General features: G+C 52.7%; 1 protein-coding gene across 5 annotated transcripts; it reads right to left on the reverse strand.

The window, feature by feature from the left end:
* Positions 1–6: 6 nt before the first annotated feature.
* Positions 7–21,271, reverse strand: LOC146666976 (transcription initiation factor TFIID subunit 4-like). 5 transcript variants are annotated; one of them, XM_085415132.1, is made up of 15 exons: positions 19,428–21,271; positions 18,674–18,822; positions 16,946–17,032; positions 15,392–15,580; positions 15,188–15,310; positions 15,013–15,102; positions 14,755–14,946; positions 14,408–14,471; positions 14,064–14,172; positions 13,133–13,302; positions 12,685–12,815; positions 12,380–12,505; positions 7,795–7,851; positions 4,461–4,577; positions 7–2,127 (listed from the first exon to the last, which is right to left on the reverse strand). In XM_085415132.1, the coding sequence occupies exons 1-15, from the start codon at positions 20,476–20,478 to the stop codon at positions 1,966–1,968; spliced, it is 2,817 nt and encodes a 938-aa protein (XP_085271258.1). In that variant the 5' UTR covers positions 20,479–21,271; the 3' UTR covers positions 7–1,965. The 5 variants fall into 5 exon arrangements, with proteins under 5 accessions (XP_085271258.1, XP_085271257.1, XP_085271256.1 ...); XM_085415131.1 differs by having other exon boundaries at positions 18,656–18,822; XM_085415130.1 differs by having other exon boundaries at positions 18,632–18,822.
* Between the last annotated feature and the right edge of the window lie 7 nt (positions 21,272–21,278).

Genomic DNA, 21,278 nt, shown 5'->3' on the forward strand with positions numbered 1-21,278 from the left:
TCCGCCCACTTTCTCCTTCTCTTTATTTCATTTTTTTTGCAAAGGTACAAACGACTGTAAAACGGCCCGGCGGGCCTCAGGTGCGAATACACAATGTAGGAAATATAAATAGTCCCAAAAATGGCGTCCTTCAGTTCATAGGGCTCTACGCCATCGCCACACAGACCGACATTAAAGCGTTAAAAACCTTCCGGAAACTTTCAAACTGCATTTCAACCACGAGGCTCGAGTCCAGTCGCACGCAGCCGCCGCCAGGAGGAGCACTTCCTGTTTCACCTTAAAGGGACAGTCCGTCAGTCTACCTGCTGAGAGTCGTGACGTTCAGACCCCGCCCCCTTCCAATGAAGCCACTCGTCATCAACATTTTTTCTAAAGAAACGACTTCATGAGGAAAAATGTTTTTTTTCCTCAAACGTGTAGAAAGTTGGAATTTTAGGCTACAGTTGCCCTACGGTAACCGCGGTAACCACAGTTGCTAGGGAAAATAAATAAATCTGCATTCTGCAGATGGCGCTGCATTCAAATCCTCGTGATCACGCGGCCGATGTTTTCCGAGCTGCATGGAAACCATGCCGGAAGTTGTAATAGTTCACCTTCAAAGTAAAAGCTTTGGCGTCACAGGCAACAAGATTTTAGCGCGTTTGCAGACAAGGTGCGTGTTCAGCGGGCGATCACAACAACAACGGGTGGTTACCAGGGCGTCAGTCTGCGTTAACAGGATATTTGTAATTTCATTATCTGAGAAAAGAATCAGCTGGTTAATCAAAACAAACTGGACATTGATTTTTCTAATCGATAAAAAGTTTTCAGGTTGTGAAATCTTGCTAGGTTTTGCGCTCGATTTGCCCGAAAACGCCACGACTTCACCGATCTGACCGTCCGGCTCTCACACAGATTTGTCTTAATGTTAAACTGTTCCTTTGACGAACACAACATCGTGAAAAGAAGCTCCTCCCATCACGTGACGGAACTGAGCCGAAGGATCTGAGCGCGATCAGAAAACTTTCAAAACAAAACGATGAGCCTGCGAGCCTGGCGTCCTGAGTGGGCCAACAGGAAATCTAAAGAGGTCGGGAAAGGTTTGACTCAAAGGCACCTGTTCAGGTACAGCGCTGGAGTCCGGAGGCGCTCGCCACCTCATCTCACAGGAGAAGCTCAGTGTCACGCTGCATGCCTGTCAGCTCAGCTTTTTATGGCGTCACAGGAACACCACGTGAAACCGCGCGAGACGGTTCACGTGTTGATTGGCGGACTAATTGCGTGGAGTTGCAGCGGAGGAGTTGCTGTGGACGAAAGGTTTCTAAGAGGAAGAGAAACCACAGCAACCAGAAACATTGGCGAAGAACAAAAGGACCCAAAGTGGCGCCCTGACGAACTCCACGCTGAAGTAGAATTTGCTCAAATGAGTAACTAAGAGAATAATTACAGGTGATGTGGTGATGTTCCTCAAGTCAGCGGCTAGACACAACAGAGGAGATCTCCCACACAGCTTCTCGAGGTCCAGCTGGATTGTGGGTAATGGAGGGGGCGGACTTAATAAGGCAGTTTATTTCCTGGTCACATGACTTGAAACAGTATTCAACAGCAGTTTGTTCCAGACGTCACTGCTGGACTCAACTACAGGGGTAGGCGTGGCCACAGCTTCGATAGCATAACCCAGGCCGCGTTTCACACCCTGTTTTAAACTGCATCAACGAGCAGCCGAGCACCAAAACAGACCAGCCTTTCAGCCAATCACAATCTGTCCAATCAGCCTTGGATCTGGTTTCTGATTGGCCTGATCTGGATGAGAGCAGTGGAGTGCTCCGCTAACGGAAGGGCGAGCTGAGGCGGGATGTCCTTTTCTAAAAATAATCGTAAAAGCAGAGCTGAGCGTTGAAAGGTGCCGTAAGGACTGAAGACCAGAATCAAACACCTCCGCTGGAGGACTGGGGGCGAGGGGGGGCGGCTGCGGTGGCTCCCTCCTCACTTCAGCAGAGCCTTGTAGAGTATCAGGGAGCGAGCCGTGGGCCGATCGTGCTCCATACAGAAGATTAAGTCCCTGAGGTTAACTCGTGTGATGCGCTGGCGGGGCTGCTGGCGGGAGGAGCCGGCCACGGAGGAGCCGGCGGCTGAGCCCGAGGACACCTGGAGAGGAGGAAGGAGAGAGGAGGCAGTGAGCAGGAAACAAACATGGAAGGAAAAAACATCCTGATGAGCTAAAGCTGCACTTGCTGTGCGACCTCTGACACACAGTTTGTCTCGCGGTCTTAAAAAGTGCCTGAAGCACAGCGACCTTTGACCTCCATGTTTGGTGCATTTAGAGATGCCGGGTCTATGCCGAGGCTCCGCCCCATGTCTGCACAAGCTCTCCCACGCTGCTTTAATCCCTCGCTGGGTCCAGACCTGCTGCCGGGCCACACCTGCGTGCGGAGGGCGCGCCGGCAGCCGGAGGTCAGGTGACTCCCAGCCCTGCAGCGATTAGTCAAAGTACTGAGCAGCTGCTGCTCCAACATGCCCGTCGCAGCAGTTCCAGTCACACGGTCTAAGGTGAGCCAATCATATTCAAGCATCCAAAACGAGAGAAACTGATGAAGCCCCCCCCCCCCACGACCGAAAAGGCCCCAATAATCCAGAAAGGCCCTGAGCGATGGGTTCTCACAGAGCTGCAGGTATCTGCAGTCAGCTGATGGCGAACGTGATGGCGAGCTGCAGGCTGACCCGATTACCGAAGCCGACCAGGCTCATGTTGGCGAGGAATTCAGAGCGAGCTGCTCCTGAGGATGACGGATGCTCTTCCTCCCTCTGCTGGATGTTATATGAAGGAAGATGGACTTCCTGTTTCATTCAGAGCTGACAACGCCACAGTGACACCTGCGTGCACGCGTCTGCGACTCAGTCCTGTCAGCACATGTCACGGCGTCCGAGCGCTGCTCCCTCTCCGCTGGAAATTTCCAGCACAAAGAGATTTGTGTTGCCTCTTTCTAATCTGCCCTGGAGCTGCAGCAGTTTGCCCTTCAGCATCCACTGCAGGCCCGATCAGGCTTCAGCTGGGTCTGCCCGCCCCGGACCCGCCCCCACCACCTCAGGCTGTAGCCTGCTCTGAATGCACGCCTGCAGACGCCTTGTTTCACCAACAGGAAGCACAAACGCTTCCTTTCATTCGGCTTTGATCGCCTTCAGGCTCAGTTTGAACTCCTTTGTTTCTAACAGTGGGGCACATTCGTGAGAACACCTGAGCAGGTGTCACGGCACAAACGCAGACTCTCCCAGCACCAACCACAGCTGCCCCGACACCGCCTCGCCCCACACGAATGTGACCTCTGTCCCTCAGCGGGCCGTCTAAGCTTGTACCATTAACACTGATGGTGTGTGAACTCACGCTCAGCGGGGGCTCAGGTAAAGGCTCCATCTACACCGACGCCCTGCGGGCTCGTGAACGCCCCTCAGGGTGACTACAGGAGCCACGGCGGTTCACTCTGCAGCGCTGCTGCCACACGGTAAGGTTTGAGCTTCTCATTGAGCTGACTCCTCTGAGCTCAGAGCGTCCACGAACACAAACGGCGTCTGATCCTAATGCAGGCTGAGCTCAGTGAGCTCGCGCCACACACTCCATCGCGTGGTCATTCCTCTCAACCTCCAATCAGGAGCTTCATTTCCTGAGAAAAGCACTGACAGCTGCAAACATCTGGAGCCCAACCCAGTTCATAAGCCAATAAGTTAACTCATTAGTCAAACGAGCATGGCGCCAGCACACCGTTACTAAAACATGAACACAGCAACTCCGACCGGAGTGCCTCGCCCCTGTTGCCCCGCCCCCACGCTTGCTGCCAGCTGCTCTGTATCTGCTAAACGAGCCCAGAAATGCTGGATTTCTCTGTAGGGGCTTGGCTTTGTCTGCGGCTGCTGGGGGGCCAGCCCCAGGCAGGACAGGATGGGCAGGGGGGCACCACCCACCCCCGCTGTCTCAGTTCATTTCAGAAATGAATGGCTGCCCCTGAGGGGAGGGGGAGGTGGCAGAGGGGGAAAGTCAGACCCTCACAGCCCCCAGGCACACACTGACCCCCTTCACTCAACTCTGCTCACATTCACAGCCTGAATTGAGGAGAGGGAGGGTCGTTATATACACGCGCGCTCTCTCGTGATTGGTCAGACACGCTGCAGGTTCTCCACTCTGTGCCATTAAAAGCGCAGCAGCAGAAGAAGTAAACCTACAGTTCCTCTGACGACCAGCGGAGGCAGCAGTGAGTCATCACCTATACGGGTGGATAAAGGTGGAGGTTGTTCAGTAATGTATTCAACTGGTCATGCAGGGGCTCTGAGCAGTAGCGCCCCATGATGCACAGCTGATTGGAAGAACAGCTGAGCTAGCAGCTGACATCATCACACATACACGATGATGATGATGATGATGATGATGATGATGATGTGGTTCCCTGCTGTGTTCTGTTTCTTACACCACCTCTGAGCTGGTGTCTTACCTCTGTGCCAGCTCCGCCCGGTGAGTCCAGCTTGCGTTTCTTGCGCGGGCCGATGGCGGCGAGCGCAGTGAGGTTGGCATCTCTCTGTCGCATCTGAGCAAGCTCCTGCTGCTGCATCTGTGGGAACAATCAGAACATCAGGAATACTCACATGACTCAGTTTTTACACTTAATGAAGTCACAGACAGACAGGCGCACAGACAGACAGGCGCACAGACAGACAGGCGCACAGACAGACAGACAGGCGCACAGACAGGCGCGCGCACAGACAGACAGGCCCACAGACAGACAGACAGGCGCACAGACAGACAGACAGGCTCACAGACAGACAGGCGCACAGACAGACAGGCGCACAGACAGACAGACAGGCGCACAGACAGACAGGCGCACAGACAGACAGACAGGCTCACAGACAGACAGGCGCACAGACAGACAGGCGCACAGACAGGCGCGCGCACAGACAGACAGGCCCACAGACAGACAGACAGGCGCACAGACAGACAGACAGGCGCACAGACAGACAGGCGCACAGACAGACAGACAGGCTCACAGACAGACAGGCGCACAGACAGACAGGCGCACAGACAGGCGCGCGCACAGACAGACAGGCCCACAGACAGACAGACAGGCGCACAGACAGACAGGCGCACAGACAGACAGACAGGCTCACAGACAGACAGGCGCACAGACAGACAGGCGCACAGACAGACAGGCGCACAGACAGACAGACAGGCGCACAGACAGACAGGCGCACAGACAGGCGCGCGCACAGACAGACAGGCCCACAGACAGACAGACAGGCGCACAGACAGACAGGCGCACAGACAGACAGACAGGCGCACAGACAGACAGGCGCACAGACAGACAGGCCCACAGACAGACAGACAGGCGCACAGACAGACAGGCGCACAGACAGACAGACAGGCTCACAGACAGGCGCGCGCACAGACAGACAGGCGCGCGCACAGACAGACAGGCCGGCGCACAGACAGACAGGCGCACAGACAGACGCACAGACAGACAGGCGCACAGACAGACAGACAGACAGGCGCACAGACAGACAGGCCCATAGACAGACAGACGCACAGACAGGCGCACAGACAGACAGACAGACAGACAGGCCCACAGACAGACAGACAGGCCCACAGACAGACAGACAGGCGCACAGACAGACAGACAGGCCCACAGACAGACAGACAGGCCCACAGACAGGCGCGCGCACAGACAGACAGGCGCACAGACACAGGCGCACAGACAGACAGGCGCACAGACAGACAGACGCACAGACAGGCCCACAGACAGACAGGCGCACAGACAGACAGGCGCACAGACAGACAGACAGGCCCACAGACAGACAGACGCACAGACAGGCGCACAGACAGACAGGCGCACAGACAGGCGCACAGACAGACAGACGCACAGACAGACAGGCGCACAGACAGACAGACGCACAGACAGACAGACAGGCCCACAGACAGACAGACAGGCCCACAGACAGACAGACAGGCCCACAGACAGGCGCGCGCACAGACAGACAGGCGCACAGACAGACGGGCGCACAGACAGACGGGCGCACAGACAGACAGGCGCACAGACAGGCCCACAGACAGACAGGCGCACAGACAGACAGACAGGCCCACAGACAGACAGACGCACAGACAGGCGCACAGACAGACAGGCTCACAGACAGGCGCGCGCACAGACAGACAGGCGCACAGACAGACGCACAGACAGACAGGCGCACAGACAGGCCCACAGACAGACAGGCGCACAGACAGGCCCACAGACAGACAGGCGCACAGACAGACGCACAGACAGACAGGCGCACAGACAGACAGACAGGCGCACAGACAGACAGACAGGCGCGCAGACAGACAGGCGCGCAGACAGACAGGCGCACAGACAGACAGACAAACGCGCAGACAGGCCCACAGACAGACGCACAGACAGACAGACGCACAGACAGACAGGCGCACAGAGAGACAGACAGGCGCACAGACAGACAGGCGCACAGACAGACAGGCCCACAGACAGACAGGCGCACAGACAGACAGGCGCACAGACAGACAGGCCCACAGACAGACAGGCCCACAGACAGGCGCACAGAGAGACAGACAGGCGCACAGAGAGACAGACAGGCGCACAGACAGACAGACAGGTGCACAGACAGACGCACAGACAGACAGGCGCACAGACAGACAGACAAACGCGCAGACAGGCCCACAGACAGACGCACAGACAGACAGACAGGCCCACAGACAGACAGACGCACAGACAGGCGCACAGACAGACGCACAGACAGACAGACAGGCCCACAGACAGGCGCACAGAGACAGACAGGCGCACAGACAGACAGACAGGCGCACAGACAGACAGACAAACGCGCAGACAGGCCCACAGACAGACGCACAGACAGACAGACGCACAGACAGACAGGCGCACAGAGAGACAGACAGGCGCACAGACAGACAGACAGGCGCACAGACAGACAGGCGCACAGACAGACAGGCCCACAGACAGACAGACGCACAGACAGACAGGCCCACAGACAGGCGCACAGAGAGACAGACAGGCGCACAGACAGACAGACAGGTGCACAGACAGACGCACAGACAGACAGGCGCACAGACAGACAGACAAACGCGCAGACAGGCCCACAGACAGACGCACAGACAGACAGACAGGCCCACAGACAGACAGACGCACAGACAGACAGACAGGCCCACAGACAGGCGCACAGAGACAGACAGGCGCACAGACAGACAGACAGGCGCACAGACAGACAGACAAACGCGCAGACAGGCCCACACACAGACGCACAGACAGACAGACAGGCCCACAGACAGACAGACGCACAGACAGACGCACAGACAGACAGACAGGCCCACAGACAGGCGCACAGAGACAGACAGGCGCACAGACAGACAGACAGGCGCACAGACAGACGCACAGACAGACAGGCGCACAGACAGGCGCACAGACAGACAGACAGACAGGCGCACAGACAGACGCACAGACAGACAGGCGCACAGACAGGCGCACAGACAGACAGACAAACGCGCAGACAGGCCCACAGACAGACAGACAGGCCCACAGACAGACGCACAGACAGACAGACAGGCCCACAGACAGACAGACAGGCCCACAGACAGGCGTGCGCACAGACAGACAGACAGGCCCACAGACAGACAGACAGGCGCACAGACAGGCCCACAGACAGACAGACGCACAGACAGGCGCACAGACAGATGCACAGACAGACAGACAGGCCCACAGACAGACAGACAGGCCCACAGACAGGCCCACAGACAGACGCACAGACAGACAGGTGTACCTCTTTAGCCTTCTGCTTGAGTCGAGCCTGTTCAGGGTCTTCTTGTCTGGCACGACTCTGGAAGTAAAAACAGAGTAGATGCATTAATCTGCTCATCTTCACCTGTCAGACATCGGCCCACAGCTCAGACATTATTAAAGTTTGGGGTCAAGGGAGCAGGTAACCTCGGTAATCGACACAAAGAGAATCCTGGGTGATGTTGCAACAGCATCCACGGGTGGAAATGATCACCTGCCCCAGGCCACCGTGGCGGGTTTAGATTGAACTCCTGACCTGTTGGGGCAGCAATGCACCACGTTGCTGCTAGTCTGCTTTATGCAATTATGTGATCCCAGCATGTGATGTCGTCAGACTGCATGTCACCGATTGGCTGGTCAGTAGCATCACTCGGTTCGTTCATGAAAATTCAAACCGCCATTTTTGAAAAGAACTGGTTACAAACAACAACAACGGTGTGTTCCCCGAGCGAAAAGCCACAGAGCGAGCAGCAGGTATATCGGCTTTGAAGCGCTCGTGTCGCGCGATGTTCTGACATGTTGCTATGACGACGATCATGCAGGTTAGGTAGTAAAGCATTGTGATGGAAAACCAGTCGATCCAAGTCAAGCCGTGGCGATCCATGGTGAGCCGATCCGAGTACTAATGGAGAAGGCTCTGGAAGGAGGGAAACGGTAACTTCAGGCGTGTGGCGTTACAGTTCTGGAGTTAAGTGGGCGGGCGAAAACAAAAACGCTGGTGTCCAAGGAAGAACCCAAAGTTAGACAGCGGAAAACGGAAGAGAAAATGGCGAGGCATTGACGAGCTCGTTTTGATGAGAGCAGCCAGTCAGTGGTTTGTTCCAACTGTCGGCAGCACGACTAAAAAACTGTGAAATTATCAACCACAAATGGTCTAAATGAGGAGGAGGAAAGCATCCTTCGAGGAATCACAGCTGCGCGGGGTTACATCAGTCTAAGTACATGCGGGACGAGGACCTATATGTTCTCCCCATCTTTTACCTACAGTCTGTTCTTTCAAATCAGAGTGTCTAAGCTCAGGCGGGGACAGAAGCACGAGCTATTAGTGTGAGCTCATCAGTGATGAGCAGAGAGACGCCTGAGGGCACACAGCGAAGCAGAGATCGTTACAGAAACAACCTTTTCTCTGTCAGAGAGGACAGAAGATCCAGGACCGCAAACAGAGCTCCTCAGTTTGGACTTCCTGCAGCAAACACACCTGAAATCTAACCTGCGTGCACGCTGAGGGTTAGACTGCGAGCCGCCGCCTTCATCCAGGCGGCTCACGCACTCATTTTAGAAACACGCCTGAGAGTGAAGGTGTGCTTTCACTGTGAGCTGTGATTAGTGGAAACTAGGGGTGGAGCTGAATTCGAATACGGTGTTCGGAAAGGCACGAATATCGCGTTTTTTACGAATAATTATTTCAAATAAATACTTTAAAAAATATTTGTATTCGGGAACAAGAAAAACTTTATATCAAAAAGCTGAGTTTCCTCATGAGACTGCAGCGCATGAGTGCACGAGCGAGTGACGTGTGGGCTGCTCCACAGCAACAGAGAGGCTCGGCTGAACTGCATCACTGGTTTTGTTGAATAGATTTTTGTTCTACCTTAACTGGTTTCCGGAGGCAGTTTATAAGTTTCGCGAGGATCTGAAGATTAATCAATTACGCTGCATTATTGACGTCTGCACAGGTGCTCTCGTGTTCGCTCTGTTTACGCAGCTGTTAGCGCGACATTTAGACCAGCGGTCCCCACCCCCGGCCATGCACCGGTACCTGTCCGTGAGCCTTTTGGTACCAGGCCGCGAGTGTTGAGGTTCAGGTGTGAAATTTACGGTTTTCAGGGTTTTATCGTTAATATTTATTGTTTTGATCGTTACCTCAGTTTCTCTGTCTTTTGCCGTGTGTTATCAATAAATTTTATTTGGTACCAGTACTGGTTTTATTTTGCTGCATTTATCCGCAACACCTTAAAGGCCGGTCCGTAAAAATATTGTCGGACATAAACCGGTCTGTGGCGCAAAAAAGGTTGGGGACTGGATTTGGACAACAGGCTGTTGACAGAGTAACGTTAAAGTTCGGTTTAAAAGGTTAAAACAACGCTTGTGTAGTTGTGTCGAATTGTATGCACTTGTGGGAGTTATACAGTGGGGCAAAAAAGTATTTAGTCAGCCACCGATTGTGCAAGTTCCCCCACCTAAAATGATGACAGAGGTCAGTAATTTGCACCAGAGGTACACTTCAACTGTGAGAGACAGAATGTGAAAAAAAAATCCATGAATCCACATGGTAGGATTTGTAAAGAATTTATTGGTAAATCAGGGTGGAAAATAAGTATTTGGTCAATAACAAAATACAACTCAATACTTTGTAACATAACCTTTGTTGGCAATAACAGAGGTCAAACGTTTACTATAGGTCTTTACCAGGTTTGCACACACAGTAGCTGGTATTTTGGCCCATTCCTCCATGCAGATCTTCTCGAGAGCAGTGATGTTTTGGGGCTGTCGCCGAGCAACACGGACTTTCAACTCCCGCCACAGATTTTCTATGGGGTTGAGGTCTGGAGACTGGCTAGGCCACTCCAGGACTTTCAAATGCTTCTTACGGAGCCACTCCTTTGTTGCCCGGGCGGTGTGTTTTGGATCATTGTCATGTTGGAAGACCCAGCCTCGTTTCATCTTCAAAGTTCTCACTGATGGAAGGAGGTTTTGGCTCAAAATCTCACGATACATGGCCCCATTCATTCTGTCCTTAACACGGATCAGTGGTCCTGTCCCCTTGGCAGAAAAACAGCCCCATAGCATGATGTTTCCACCCCCATGCTTCACAGTAGGTATGGTGTTCTTGGGATGCAACTCAGTATTCTTCTTCCTCCAAACACGACGAGTTGAGTTTATACCAAAAAGTTCTACTTTGGTTTCATCTGACCACATGACATTCTCCCAATCCTCTGCTGTATCATCCATGTGCTCTCTGGCAAACTTCAGACGGGCCTGGACATGCACTGGCTTCAGCAGCGGAACACGTCTGGCACTGCGGGATTTGATTCCCTGCCGTTGTAGTGTGTTACTGATGGTGACCTTTGTTACTTTGGTCCCAGCTCTCTGCAGGTCATTCACCAGGTCCCCCCGTGTGGTTCTGGGATCTTTGCTCACCGTTCTCATGATCATTTTGACCCCACGGGATGAGATCTTGCGTGGAGCCCCAGATGGAGGGAGATTATCAGTGGTCTTGTATGTCTTCCATTTTCTGATGATTGCTCCCACAGTTGATTTTTTCACACCAAGCTGCTTGCCTATTGTAGATTCACTCTTCCCAGTCTGGTGCAGGTCTACAATACTTTTCCTGGTGTCCTTCGAAAGCTCTTTGGTCTTGGCCATGGCGGAGTTTGGAGTCTGACTGTTTGAGGCTGTGGACAGGTGTCTTTTATACAGATGATGAGTTCAAACAGGTGCCATTCATACAGGTAACGAGTGGGGGACAGAAAAGCTTCTTACAGAAGACGTTACAGGTCTGTGAGAGCCAGAGATTTTCCTTGTTTGAGGTGACCAAATATTTATTTTCCACCCTGATTTACCAATAAATTCTTTACAAATCCTACCATGTGGATTCATGGATTTTTTTTTTCACATTCTGTCTCTCACAGTTGAAGTGTACCTCTGGTGCAAATTACTGACCTCTGTCATCATTTTAAGTGGGGGAACTTGCACAATCGGTGGCTGACTAAATACTTTTTTGCCCCACTGTATGTACGTTTATGTTAGTCTTTTGCAGACAGCAAGACGTAGGCTATAGGCTAATTAACATTAGCAGAGGTTCCCGTTGTCCATTCACTACTTACTATAACATTAATTAGAAGTGTAATGCAAAAAAATGGATTTTTACTCGAATACAAATACTTCCCCCCCCTCAACAGATACAAATACCGGCTGCTTTGCACATCTCTAGTGGAAGCACTGATCACTAGGCAGGCCCATAAAAACACAATTTGATTTCACGTCCACGAAATTATAACCTTTAGAGAAACATGAGCTTTCTTGGTGAGTTTTTCCACACAAACATCACACGTGGAGTTCCACAGGGCTCAGATGTGGGTCCTCTGCTGGTGGACATTCACAGACACACACATCTATCCAACGTCTCCGTCATTGCAGCTCTTTATACGTTGGCTCTGATCTGACTTCGCTGCATGCAAGCTGTTTGTTTTTAAGAGTCTCGATGGACCAGCTTACTTAGCAGAACTTCTGAAACCATATAATCCTGCGGGCGCTGAGGTCCACCAACCAGCTGCTCCTGCAGATTTAACAGCCTTCCCATTGGCTCCTGATCTTTAGAACCTGTCTGGTCTCTCAGAAGCAGAAGCCCGGCCTTTTATACAATTGCAGTTTGATTTACTTGTTTCATTTTGTGTTTAGTTTAGTGATCGTTTCTACTTAGTGTATATTTGATATAACTTTGCATAAAATGTGTTACATCAGGACGGGGAACAGGAAGCTGGTCCTCTTCAAACTCAGCTTCTTTCAAAAACATTTCATTTTAAACTGAACTCTTCAGAAAGGTGAACGCAGAAACGTGTCCGTACCTTGGCGGCCTTCAGCAGCATCTCTCTCTCCTGCTCGTCTTTCCTCTGTTTCTCCAAACGCTCCAACTGCTCGAAGAAACGCAGCTGAGAGCGAACGTCCGACGTCTGCTCGTAGCGCTCTTCATCCTGATGGGGGGGGAGGAGAGAAACGGGACATGTAAACCAGACTCCATTTAAATATCTGCTAATTTAACATCAGCCTGCGCAGCTCAACGGTAACAGCAGATCTACAGCGGAGTCGTCCAGAAACAGCCCGACGGCGGCTCGATCTAAACGCAGGTGAGGCACGCTGCGAGCGTTCTTACCTTCCCGCCGTCCGTGCGGTGCTGCGCGATGGCCGAAACCTTCTCCAGCAGGGTGCGCAGCCGGGACTGCGTGGCGTGGGAAACCAGGTTCACCACTTCTGGCGGGACCTCGCTGACGCCAAACTTCTTAGCTGAGGACGAGAAAACAGAGATCATCAGGACGGGACGCCGCTGCACGTCAGCAGGTGGTTTCTGCAGGTCGATCATCCCGGCTTCATTTCCTTTCTGAATTCGTCTTCATCAGCGCCTACAGTTCTCCTCCTGTCCTCGAACTAGTTTTAGACTCCTCCCTGCATCCTTCACTAAGAACAGCCGACAGAGGAGGAGGAGGTCCCGACTGACTCAGCTGACCTTTGAGGCTGAAGGTGAAACAGGCTTTCAGGCGTGATACCTGAGCAGGTACAGGAGAATCAGGAGACCCGCTGATTTGCTGAGTTTTCACACTGACCTGTGTCCAGGATGCGGCGGAGCAGCAGGCTGCTCGGCAGGAAGGCCTCGTCTTTACACGAGCGGATCTTTGTGCCCACGAGCTCCGAGCTGGTGGCGAGGATTCGGGCGTTCTCCTCATTGAGATTGACGCCAGCCATCGAAGCCACGTCGTTGATGTCGTCGTCATCTCTGCGGGTTAAGAAAAGGAAAGCGGGAAGGTTAGGGATGTCGAGGCTGAGGAAGAACGTGTCAGAGCTCAGGTCCACACTGCGAATGAAGCACAGCAGCGTTCCCCAATCTCATTGGCCCAAAGATGAAGTCACTTCCTGTTTTTTTAAACGCACACACTTATTTTTTATTGCAGTGTATTAAAATATGTTCCTCTCACACCTACACTCAGCTTTGCTCGCTGTGGGCACACACTGCCCCCTGCTGCCTCATCTGTGAACTACGCTTCCAACAGGAAGTGGTGACTAGTCTTTTTTTTCTGTTGGAGCCTTCGCCGGGTCAGAGTAACACTCCGGCTCATCGCAACCCCTCTGACCCAAATCAGGAACCAGTCAGAGCCAGAGACGCTGGACAGTCACTTCCTGCTGTCACAGGTCACGCGTGCTTCATCATCGTGACCTGTGCTCACAGAGGCCCAACCTTAAGAACGCTAACCTTCTCCAGACTGATCCGACACGGTCAGGTGTTCTCAGCTCATGTTTTTAAATGAATGTCACTTGTGCCGTTTCAGGTGAGGCGACCCTCGACCGTCCTCAGTAAAGCCGACCTGTGTGACTGAAACAGCTGTTCTGCACTTCCTGTTTTGATGCTTGTTTTTTGGCGCTCCGGGGCCTCCGTATCTCTGTTCGACCTCCGGGACTAGTGTATCCATCGTTCCGTGTCCATTGTTAGTTTACAGGTGTCACAGAAGCTTTTTACTTTTTAAATAACGTTTTGCTCACCTGAACGTCCCGCCCCCTGGATCGCTCAGCTTCTTCTGATTGGCCTGAGCTGCAAGGTTCACAGGGCTTTTGCTGATGATGGTTGTGGGTCCTCTCACCTGCAGCGTAGCTGAAAAGGGAAAAAAGCATGCTTATTAAAAAAAATAAAAAAGCTCCTCCCACCAGCTGTGAAACAGGCCTGATAACCCTGCGGTCTGCTGCCACCTGGTGGTGGCGCTTGCTGCTTTTTTTTAACCTTTAAAACAGCCGATTTATTTAAAACTGAGCAGCTTAAGCTGCGGGAGGCTCCGCCCCTTAAAACAAAAGTGACTCTCCAGGTGCGCCGAGCAGCTCGACAAACTCACCCTGAGGTCTGAAGACAATCGGCGCCCGAGCCTGCACGGTCTGCACTCCAGGTCTGCACACAGGCTGCAGGAGAGCATCATGACATCATCATTACATCATCATCACAGAGGGCTGAGCCTCAGACTTCCTCTGAGGGGTCAGCGTTCACTTGTTTGTTGACGGCGAGTGGCGTGCTCACGGTTACCCGCAGCGCTCCGGTGAGGACGTTAGAGTCCGAATAAACGAGTCTGACGCAGGTTTGCAGCTGGAGCGTTTTTCCAAATTAAAACATCCAAAATATTTTCATATTTACAAGGTCAAAGGTTACAAAAGTCTTTTTGTTGACCTGTAACCTGACGATTCTTACCAGAGCCGCCGTGCCGATGGGTGCGTTCAGACGGACGGTGCCGCCGGCCGGGTTGACGGGCAGCCGCGGCCTGATGGTGGCGGCGGTGACTGAGCCAGGGGTGGCCGGGGGCGTGACCACGGCGCCGGGGGGTGCAGTCATCAGAGACTGCTGGCTGTTGAGCAGCGTCTGCCGCAGAGCGGGGAGGCTTTTCTGTGGAGACACACACGCTTAACACCTGCAGTAACACCTGCAGTATTCGCAGTACTACAGCCGTACCTTGAGGAAGGGGATGAGGTAGGGTTGTGGCGAGGACTTCAGCTCGGCCTGCAGCCGAGTGGTGAACTCCTCGGGCTCGATTTTGGCGTCCTGAAAACATGAAGACGGCATCGTACGATCACATGACCCCATAGGTCCAATCAGGCGGCAGTGAGCAGGAGGAGGAGCTACTTACGAGCAGGTCCTGCACCAGGGCTTTCACGTTCTTCGAGGTATCCGGCGAGGGCGAGTTGTGGGACGCCAGCTTGATGAGCGTGGCGAGGAAGTTCTTGCATTTCTTTACGTTTTCCTGCATTTCCTGTTGAGGACGACAGAGGGTCAGAGACAGGAAGTGCCTCCATCACAGCAGCCCAAACCTGCCGGATACACCTGAACCCACCTGGGACACCACGGTGACTCTGGTAGCGGGCGAGGCTGCGGGCGCCGGTGTGCCGGTCATGGGGGTGGACGGCACACCGGCAGGTTTGGCGACAGGCGTCCCCCCCGTCGTGATCACCGTCGGCGTCTTCTGGGGGGTCGTCATCTTCACCGATACCGGCGTGATGCTGGGCGCCACTGCGAGCGCCTTCTGTAAAGCAACAGAAAACAGACAAGTCACATGACCACCATCAGGCTGACCTCATGTGACACACGCCGCCGCGTTCGCTCTAAATAAAGACCTGGTGTGAAGATGGCGGTCTGATAAGTTTTAAAAGTTTAGAGCTCAGGTGTGGAAGGTGAGGCGGGGTCTAACACGTCTGTCGCCTTCATCACAGGCTAGCGACCACCAGTGTTGGGAAGGTTACTTTTAAAATGTATTCCATTACAGAATACAGAATACATGCCCCAAAATGTATCCTGTAACGTATTCCGTTACATTACTCAATGACAGTAACGTATTCTGAATACTTTGGATTACTTAATATATTATCATGCTTTTTACAACAACGTGAATGTACTATTGCTGTGTGATTTATTACTATTACTGAAGGTCCGCGACTCCGAACTGTAGTAAAGGGACCTCTGACTAATACGGCGGGGTCCCTGTCGGCTCGTAGCCAAAAACTAGCTTTACTTTGTTGTCTGGGTCAACTTTGCTAGCAGAGACAGAGAGAGGCGTTGAAAGGTTGCTCCAACAGAACTTATTGTTTCGGAGGAAAACACGAACACGGTGTACAGTCGAGTCTTAATAGCTTACTTACAGCTGGGCTCGTCAGGCACTCTTCTTGGCTGCAGTGGTTATTATTATATTTACATGCTTCCAGCTCCCGTTTTTCCTCGACGACAACTCGTACCTTTCCACTCGCCTTTTTCTCCCTCCTCGCTCACAGACCCATAACGTGTATGGCAGTGCATTCTCCCAGCAGCACGGACTACACTGAACATGATGCTACATTCTTTAGAGCTATGCTTGTAGCATTCTGCCTGTTAGCTTAGCACAACAACAACAACAGCGAAAAGGCGCTCTCTCACCCAGGAAACACACAGTCGCAGAGAGAGAGAGAGCGTCGCCCTGTAACCATGGCAACCGTAACGCTGCCGCCTGGAACGACAGAACGTAGCTGTCAAACAAACCCAAACAGTCCTGACCCGCGACAAAATGAAACAGGAAAGTACCGCAGTGTAATCCATTTATTTCAACAAAGTAACTGTATTCTGAATACCACCTTTTTAAACGGTAACTGTAACGGAATACAGTTACTCATATTTTGTATTTTAAATACGTAACGGCGGTACATGTATTCCGTTACTCCCCAACACTGGCGACCACACAGTTTGACCCACAGCCGTGTGGTACCTGTGGGTACCTGTTACTACAACCTGATTAGTAACAGGTACAACCCCACGCACGCTGAGGCGGTACTAACTGTTAATGGAGCGTTAGAGACTGGTGGAAAAGAGGCTTAAAATAACCATCAGGTGTCACATGACGTGCTGCCAGCAGGAAACACACCTGCACTGCGGCAGTCGTGGAGGGAGGCTGAATCATTCTGGTCTGAGTAGGTGTGGCCAGGCGGACGGTCTGAGGGGTGCCCGGTGCCTGCCGACAGCGGGGAGGAGGGGAAAAAACAAACCGCACCATCAGGTAACATCAGTTCCACCAATCACAAACAAGCACTACAGAAGGACTTCCTTTTTAATTCATTAAAGCCCCTCCCCAGAGCTTTAAAAGGGGAGGGGCTTGACTTCTAACATAAGATAAACTTTATTAATCCCTCGGGTGGGTTCCTCTGGGAGATTCGGTTTCCAATAGCAACACCGACAGAAGTTACAGAACGTGAGCAGAAGATTATCTATACACACATATGTAAAGAAAATATACGAAAGGGATAAAAAGAATAAATAGAATAAGAATACAAGGGCATTGAAGTCTATTGCACCGCTGACTGTTAACAAAAAGTATTGCACAGTGAAGTAAAGAGGCTCTACAGCTTAGCTGTTCCCCCTCCTTTGGCCTCTGTTCTGGCTGCAGCAGTAAATAAACTGAAAAGTAGGGCTGGGTATCGATTCCGATTCACGAGGTCCCGATTTGATCGATTCGAATCAGGGAAATTTTGTCCCAGACAGTCAGAAATATTATAATTCTGATCATTTATCAGCACATATTCATATTTTTACAGCTTGTCAGACTTTATCAGAGGTGTGAGCATCACAGCAGAGGCCTTTGTGTCAAAGTAAGTGAGCAACACACAAACACATGAAGGAGATTTTCCTGTTCTGGCGTTTTATAGCAGACAACCTTAAAATATTCTGCAGTCGATCAAACACAGAAGAAAACCATGAATCAACATATAAACATGACCTGATGCTGCTGAAGTGAAGCAAAGTTACAGGATTAGAGACACAGCATTTTAAAAAGTTTACATTTGTTCAGTATTGAACAGCAGAAATTACGCTTCCTTGTCAGAGGTCAGTTAAATTAAATCAAATAAAGCACAGCGGCCGACAGCGCTGTGAACAACGGGTGACTGGTGCACAATAATGCAGAAAACAGATTTATAGAGGGGAAACTGTTCTTGAAGTACAGAGAGAGAGCTGTGCAGGAAGTGTGACTTTCTCGTGGTGGAAGCAAAACATCCAAAGTCAGAGTGAGTCCATGACGATGTTTATGTGATGCGGAGTTTGGATCTGCAGCTGGTTCAGTGAAGTTTGGTTGGAGAGACAAAACTACCGCTTCAGAATCGAGCCCAAAAAAGGACGTAAACACAAAGGGCGGACCCCCCGACGCATCAGAATCTGTGAGCTGTCGGCTTTCTCACCTGATGGCACGTACACGGGCACGCCGTTGGGGCTAAACGCCGACAGCTGACTGATTCTGATGCGTCGGGGGGTCCGCCCTTTGTGTTTACGTCTCTGTGCAGAATCGTGTTCCTGCTCGCATTTACTGTTTTAGCTGTTTGGTGGTTGTAGAAATGTTGTGAGGTTTAACCTGAGATTCTGGCGTTTCGGGCAAAATCAATATATTTAAAAATCGATTCAGGATTTGAATGAATCGATATCGCCTCATTCAAGCTAGAATTGATTATTGATTATTGAAACCCACCCCTACTGAAGAACTTGCCTGTGATTGGTCAAGCTCATCAGATTGGGAGTATGACAGTGAAACAAAAATTAAATGTGAAGTAAAAAACTCTCGCACCTGCATTGTGTGGGCGGAGCTTACCGTGGGGGCAGTGCTCACCCGGATGGTGGTGGCGGCCGTCGGCGTGGCGGGTCTCTGCGTGATGCTCGTCACCGCCTGGCTCTGCTGCGTCTTGGCCTGAGCCTGAGCGAGGACCTGCTGGGGGACCATGACCAGCTGACCCGTCTCAGTCCGGACCAGAACCATACCTGCAGGGGGAGGAGGAGGGGGCAGGTCAGGAAATTTACTGTAAACTGAGCACTTACTACGCCTGAACGCAACACCTGACTCTTCACTTCCTGTCTCAGCTCTCACCTTTGACCAACCCACACAATCAATCGTTCTCAACAATCTGCTGAATATGGTCACGTGACCCCGAGGAGCTGGAGACTCGAGCTAGTCCACTGATCAGAATCCTTTATTGATCACTGCTGTGGTCGCTGTGGCTCACACAGCAGGAGCAGGAACTCAAACAGAGCCAACCTCAGTCTGACAATCTGCCTGCTGATCAGATTATTGATTTAACATTCACACAACAAAAACCTCAAAGCTGCAACTATGAAACGTTCAGATTAGTCGATTAATCAGTCATAAACTGATCAGCAGCTGATCACTTCATCGATAGCCTTCCATCAGAGGCTGCCAGCTCTCAGCAGATCAGTTACTGAACAGAATCAGGTCCTCCTCAAAGGGACGATCGATCACTGATCGGCTCACAGATCAGCTGGGAGACTGTGGGTCACCTGGTGTGTGCGTGTGTGTGTGTGTGTGTGTGTGTGTGTGTGTGTGTGTGTGTGTGTGTGTGTGTCCTCACCTTGGGGCATGGTGAAGCCCTGGGGCAGCTGGATGGTGGTCTGCTGCTGGGGCCGGACAGCCAGCGAGGGTTGCGAAGTAGCGACCCGGGTGGTGGCGGCCACCAGCCCGGGTCTCTGCTGCGGGATGGAGGTGGCCACCACGGCCGGTCCGGGCGGCCTCACCACGGCCACGGCGGGCTGGGACACCCCGTTGACTGCGGGTTTAGCCCCGGGGGAGGGTGACGTGCTGGTCCCGGTCTGAGGGTGGCTGATGGGGGCCTGGACCGGGGAGGGGGTGCCGGTCAGTATGACCGAGCTTCCGGTGGCGGGCTGGCTGGGCACGAGCACCTTGGCGTGCATGAGAGGGTTGTTGTGGTTCACGACCTGAGAGGCGGAGGCGGCGGGGGCTGCCGGCGGGCCGCCCTGCGGGTCGAGCCCGTTCTGGGCCGCCGGGCTGGGGAGCCTCTGCAGGACCGCGGAGGGGGAGCCCCCGGAGTGCTGAGGTACGGGGAAGCCGGGCTGTGAAGTCGCGGGGCCGGCCCCGGCGGTCGCAGGAACACCGGGAGAGCTCACCAACTTGGCGGCTCCGGTACCGCCGTTCACGCTCTGCAGTCCGGGCGGAGAGCTCCTGACCGCCTCCGCAGCGCTCGGACCCGGGACCGCAGCCCGGGGGAAGCTAGCGCCGGCGGCCGGAGCGCCGAGAGGTCCCGGTCCCGGAGAACCGGCGGGCGGAGGCGGTCCGACCGCGGCCAGGCTGGCTCCCGCGGGCCCGGCGGAGGTAGACGAGGGCAGCGGTGCGGCGGACGGCGGCTCGCTTGCGGCGGGCTCCGGGGTCAGCACCGCTCCGGGATGTCCTTGTTGCGGCTGCTCCGCGGACTCCGCTCCGCGCACTTTCCCTGAGAAGTGGCCCGCGGCCGACGGAGCCGCGTCTCGTTTCCCGGCGGAAAACGGAGGCGCGGGAGGCTTTCGGTCGCCTAGCTGAGATTCCAGAGAACCGACCAGGTCGCTCACCGCCTTCTCGTCCACCTCATTGAAGAGCATGTCCTCCAGTGGGTCGGAGGCTCCCGCCATCTTTGATGCTGGACCGTTGTGCAAATCGTATTTTAGAATGTACGCATGCGCCGAGGATCCGGCTCGCTTCCGAGCATAGAGATAGGAGAGGCAGATTTTCCATTAGAGCCGCAGCTCTTTGTGTACAGGTGAGTTCGCAGGTGAGGGCAGAGTCCAGCCACTCAAAACTTTATTTGAACACAGGTTCCGTTCCGTTCAATTCAGCCAACGAGGACAAAGAGGCTTCGTATATAACCCGTAAAAACAAAAGTGGAGTAAAAGAAAACAAAAGGATCCAGGAGAAACCTGATCAGATTCTATCTATCAATCAGATTTCTCAATAATCTGGTCAATAAATCCTGCTGATTTTATTCCACACATGTTTACATCGGTGAACTGTCACAATCCACCACTTCAACAGAGCCACACGGTCCTTCCTGCTTCCAGCTCTAAAGCTTCCGTTTTTTAGAGGTGGGCGAGGAGCTTCGGAGGCAGCTGAGATAGTTCGGGAGGATATTTCCTAGAGGTTAAAGACATCTGACCTGGGAAGAGCTCCCAGGAGAAGGTGGAAACTGACCAGGCTTCAGACAAACATTGGATGGTGAATAAATAAAAGAATATTAATAAAGAATCAAGAAAACAAAACTGACCCTTTAATTAAACGTGTTGTTTGGTATGGTGCTATGGTAGAGTAGTTCTATTGTTCCATACGAGGGCCAGCAGCTGCCGTCTCTTCTATCATCCTCAGATCTACAGCTGACGAAGCCGTGAAATATCGCGATGCTGGGTAGTATCGTTAGCCCCCGCGCTCAGAGCCTCAG

This window comes from Rhamphochromis longiceps, linkage group LG7, assembly GCF_057381845.1.
Source record: "Rhamphochromis longiceps isolate RC_006_pf linkage group LG7, R_longiceps_female_GT1.1, whole genome shotgun sequence".
In the NCBI taxonomy this organism is placed as follows: Eukaryota; Metazoa; Chordata; class Actinopteri; order Cichliformes; family Cichlidae; genus Rhamphochromis; species Rhamphochromis longiceps.

Bases quoted from the DNA above. Each gene is read 5' to 3' on its own strand.
- LOC146666976 (XM_085415130.1), bottom strand. From the start codon at position 20,478: ATGGCGGGAGCCTCCGACCCACTGGAGGACATGCTCTTCAATGAGGTG. The intron at 12,506-12,684 runs GTAAGAACGCTC...CCCCCCCATCAG, and splicing joins ACCGCACGGACGGCGGGAAG to GATGAAGAGCGCTACGAGCA. The intron at 7,852-12,379 runs GTACGGACACGT...TTTTACTTCCAG, and splicing joins TGCTGCTGAAGGCCGCCAAG to AGTCGTGCCAGACAAGAAGA.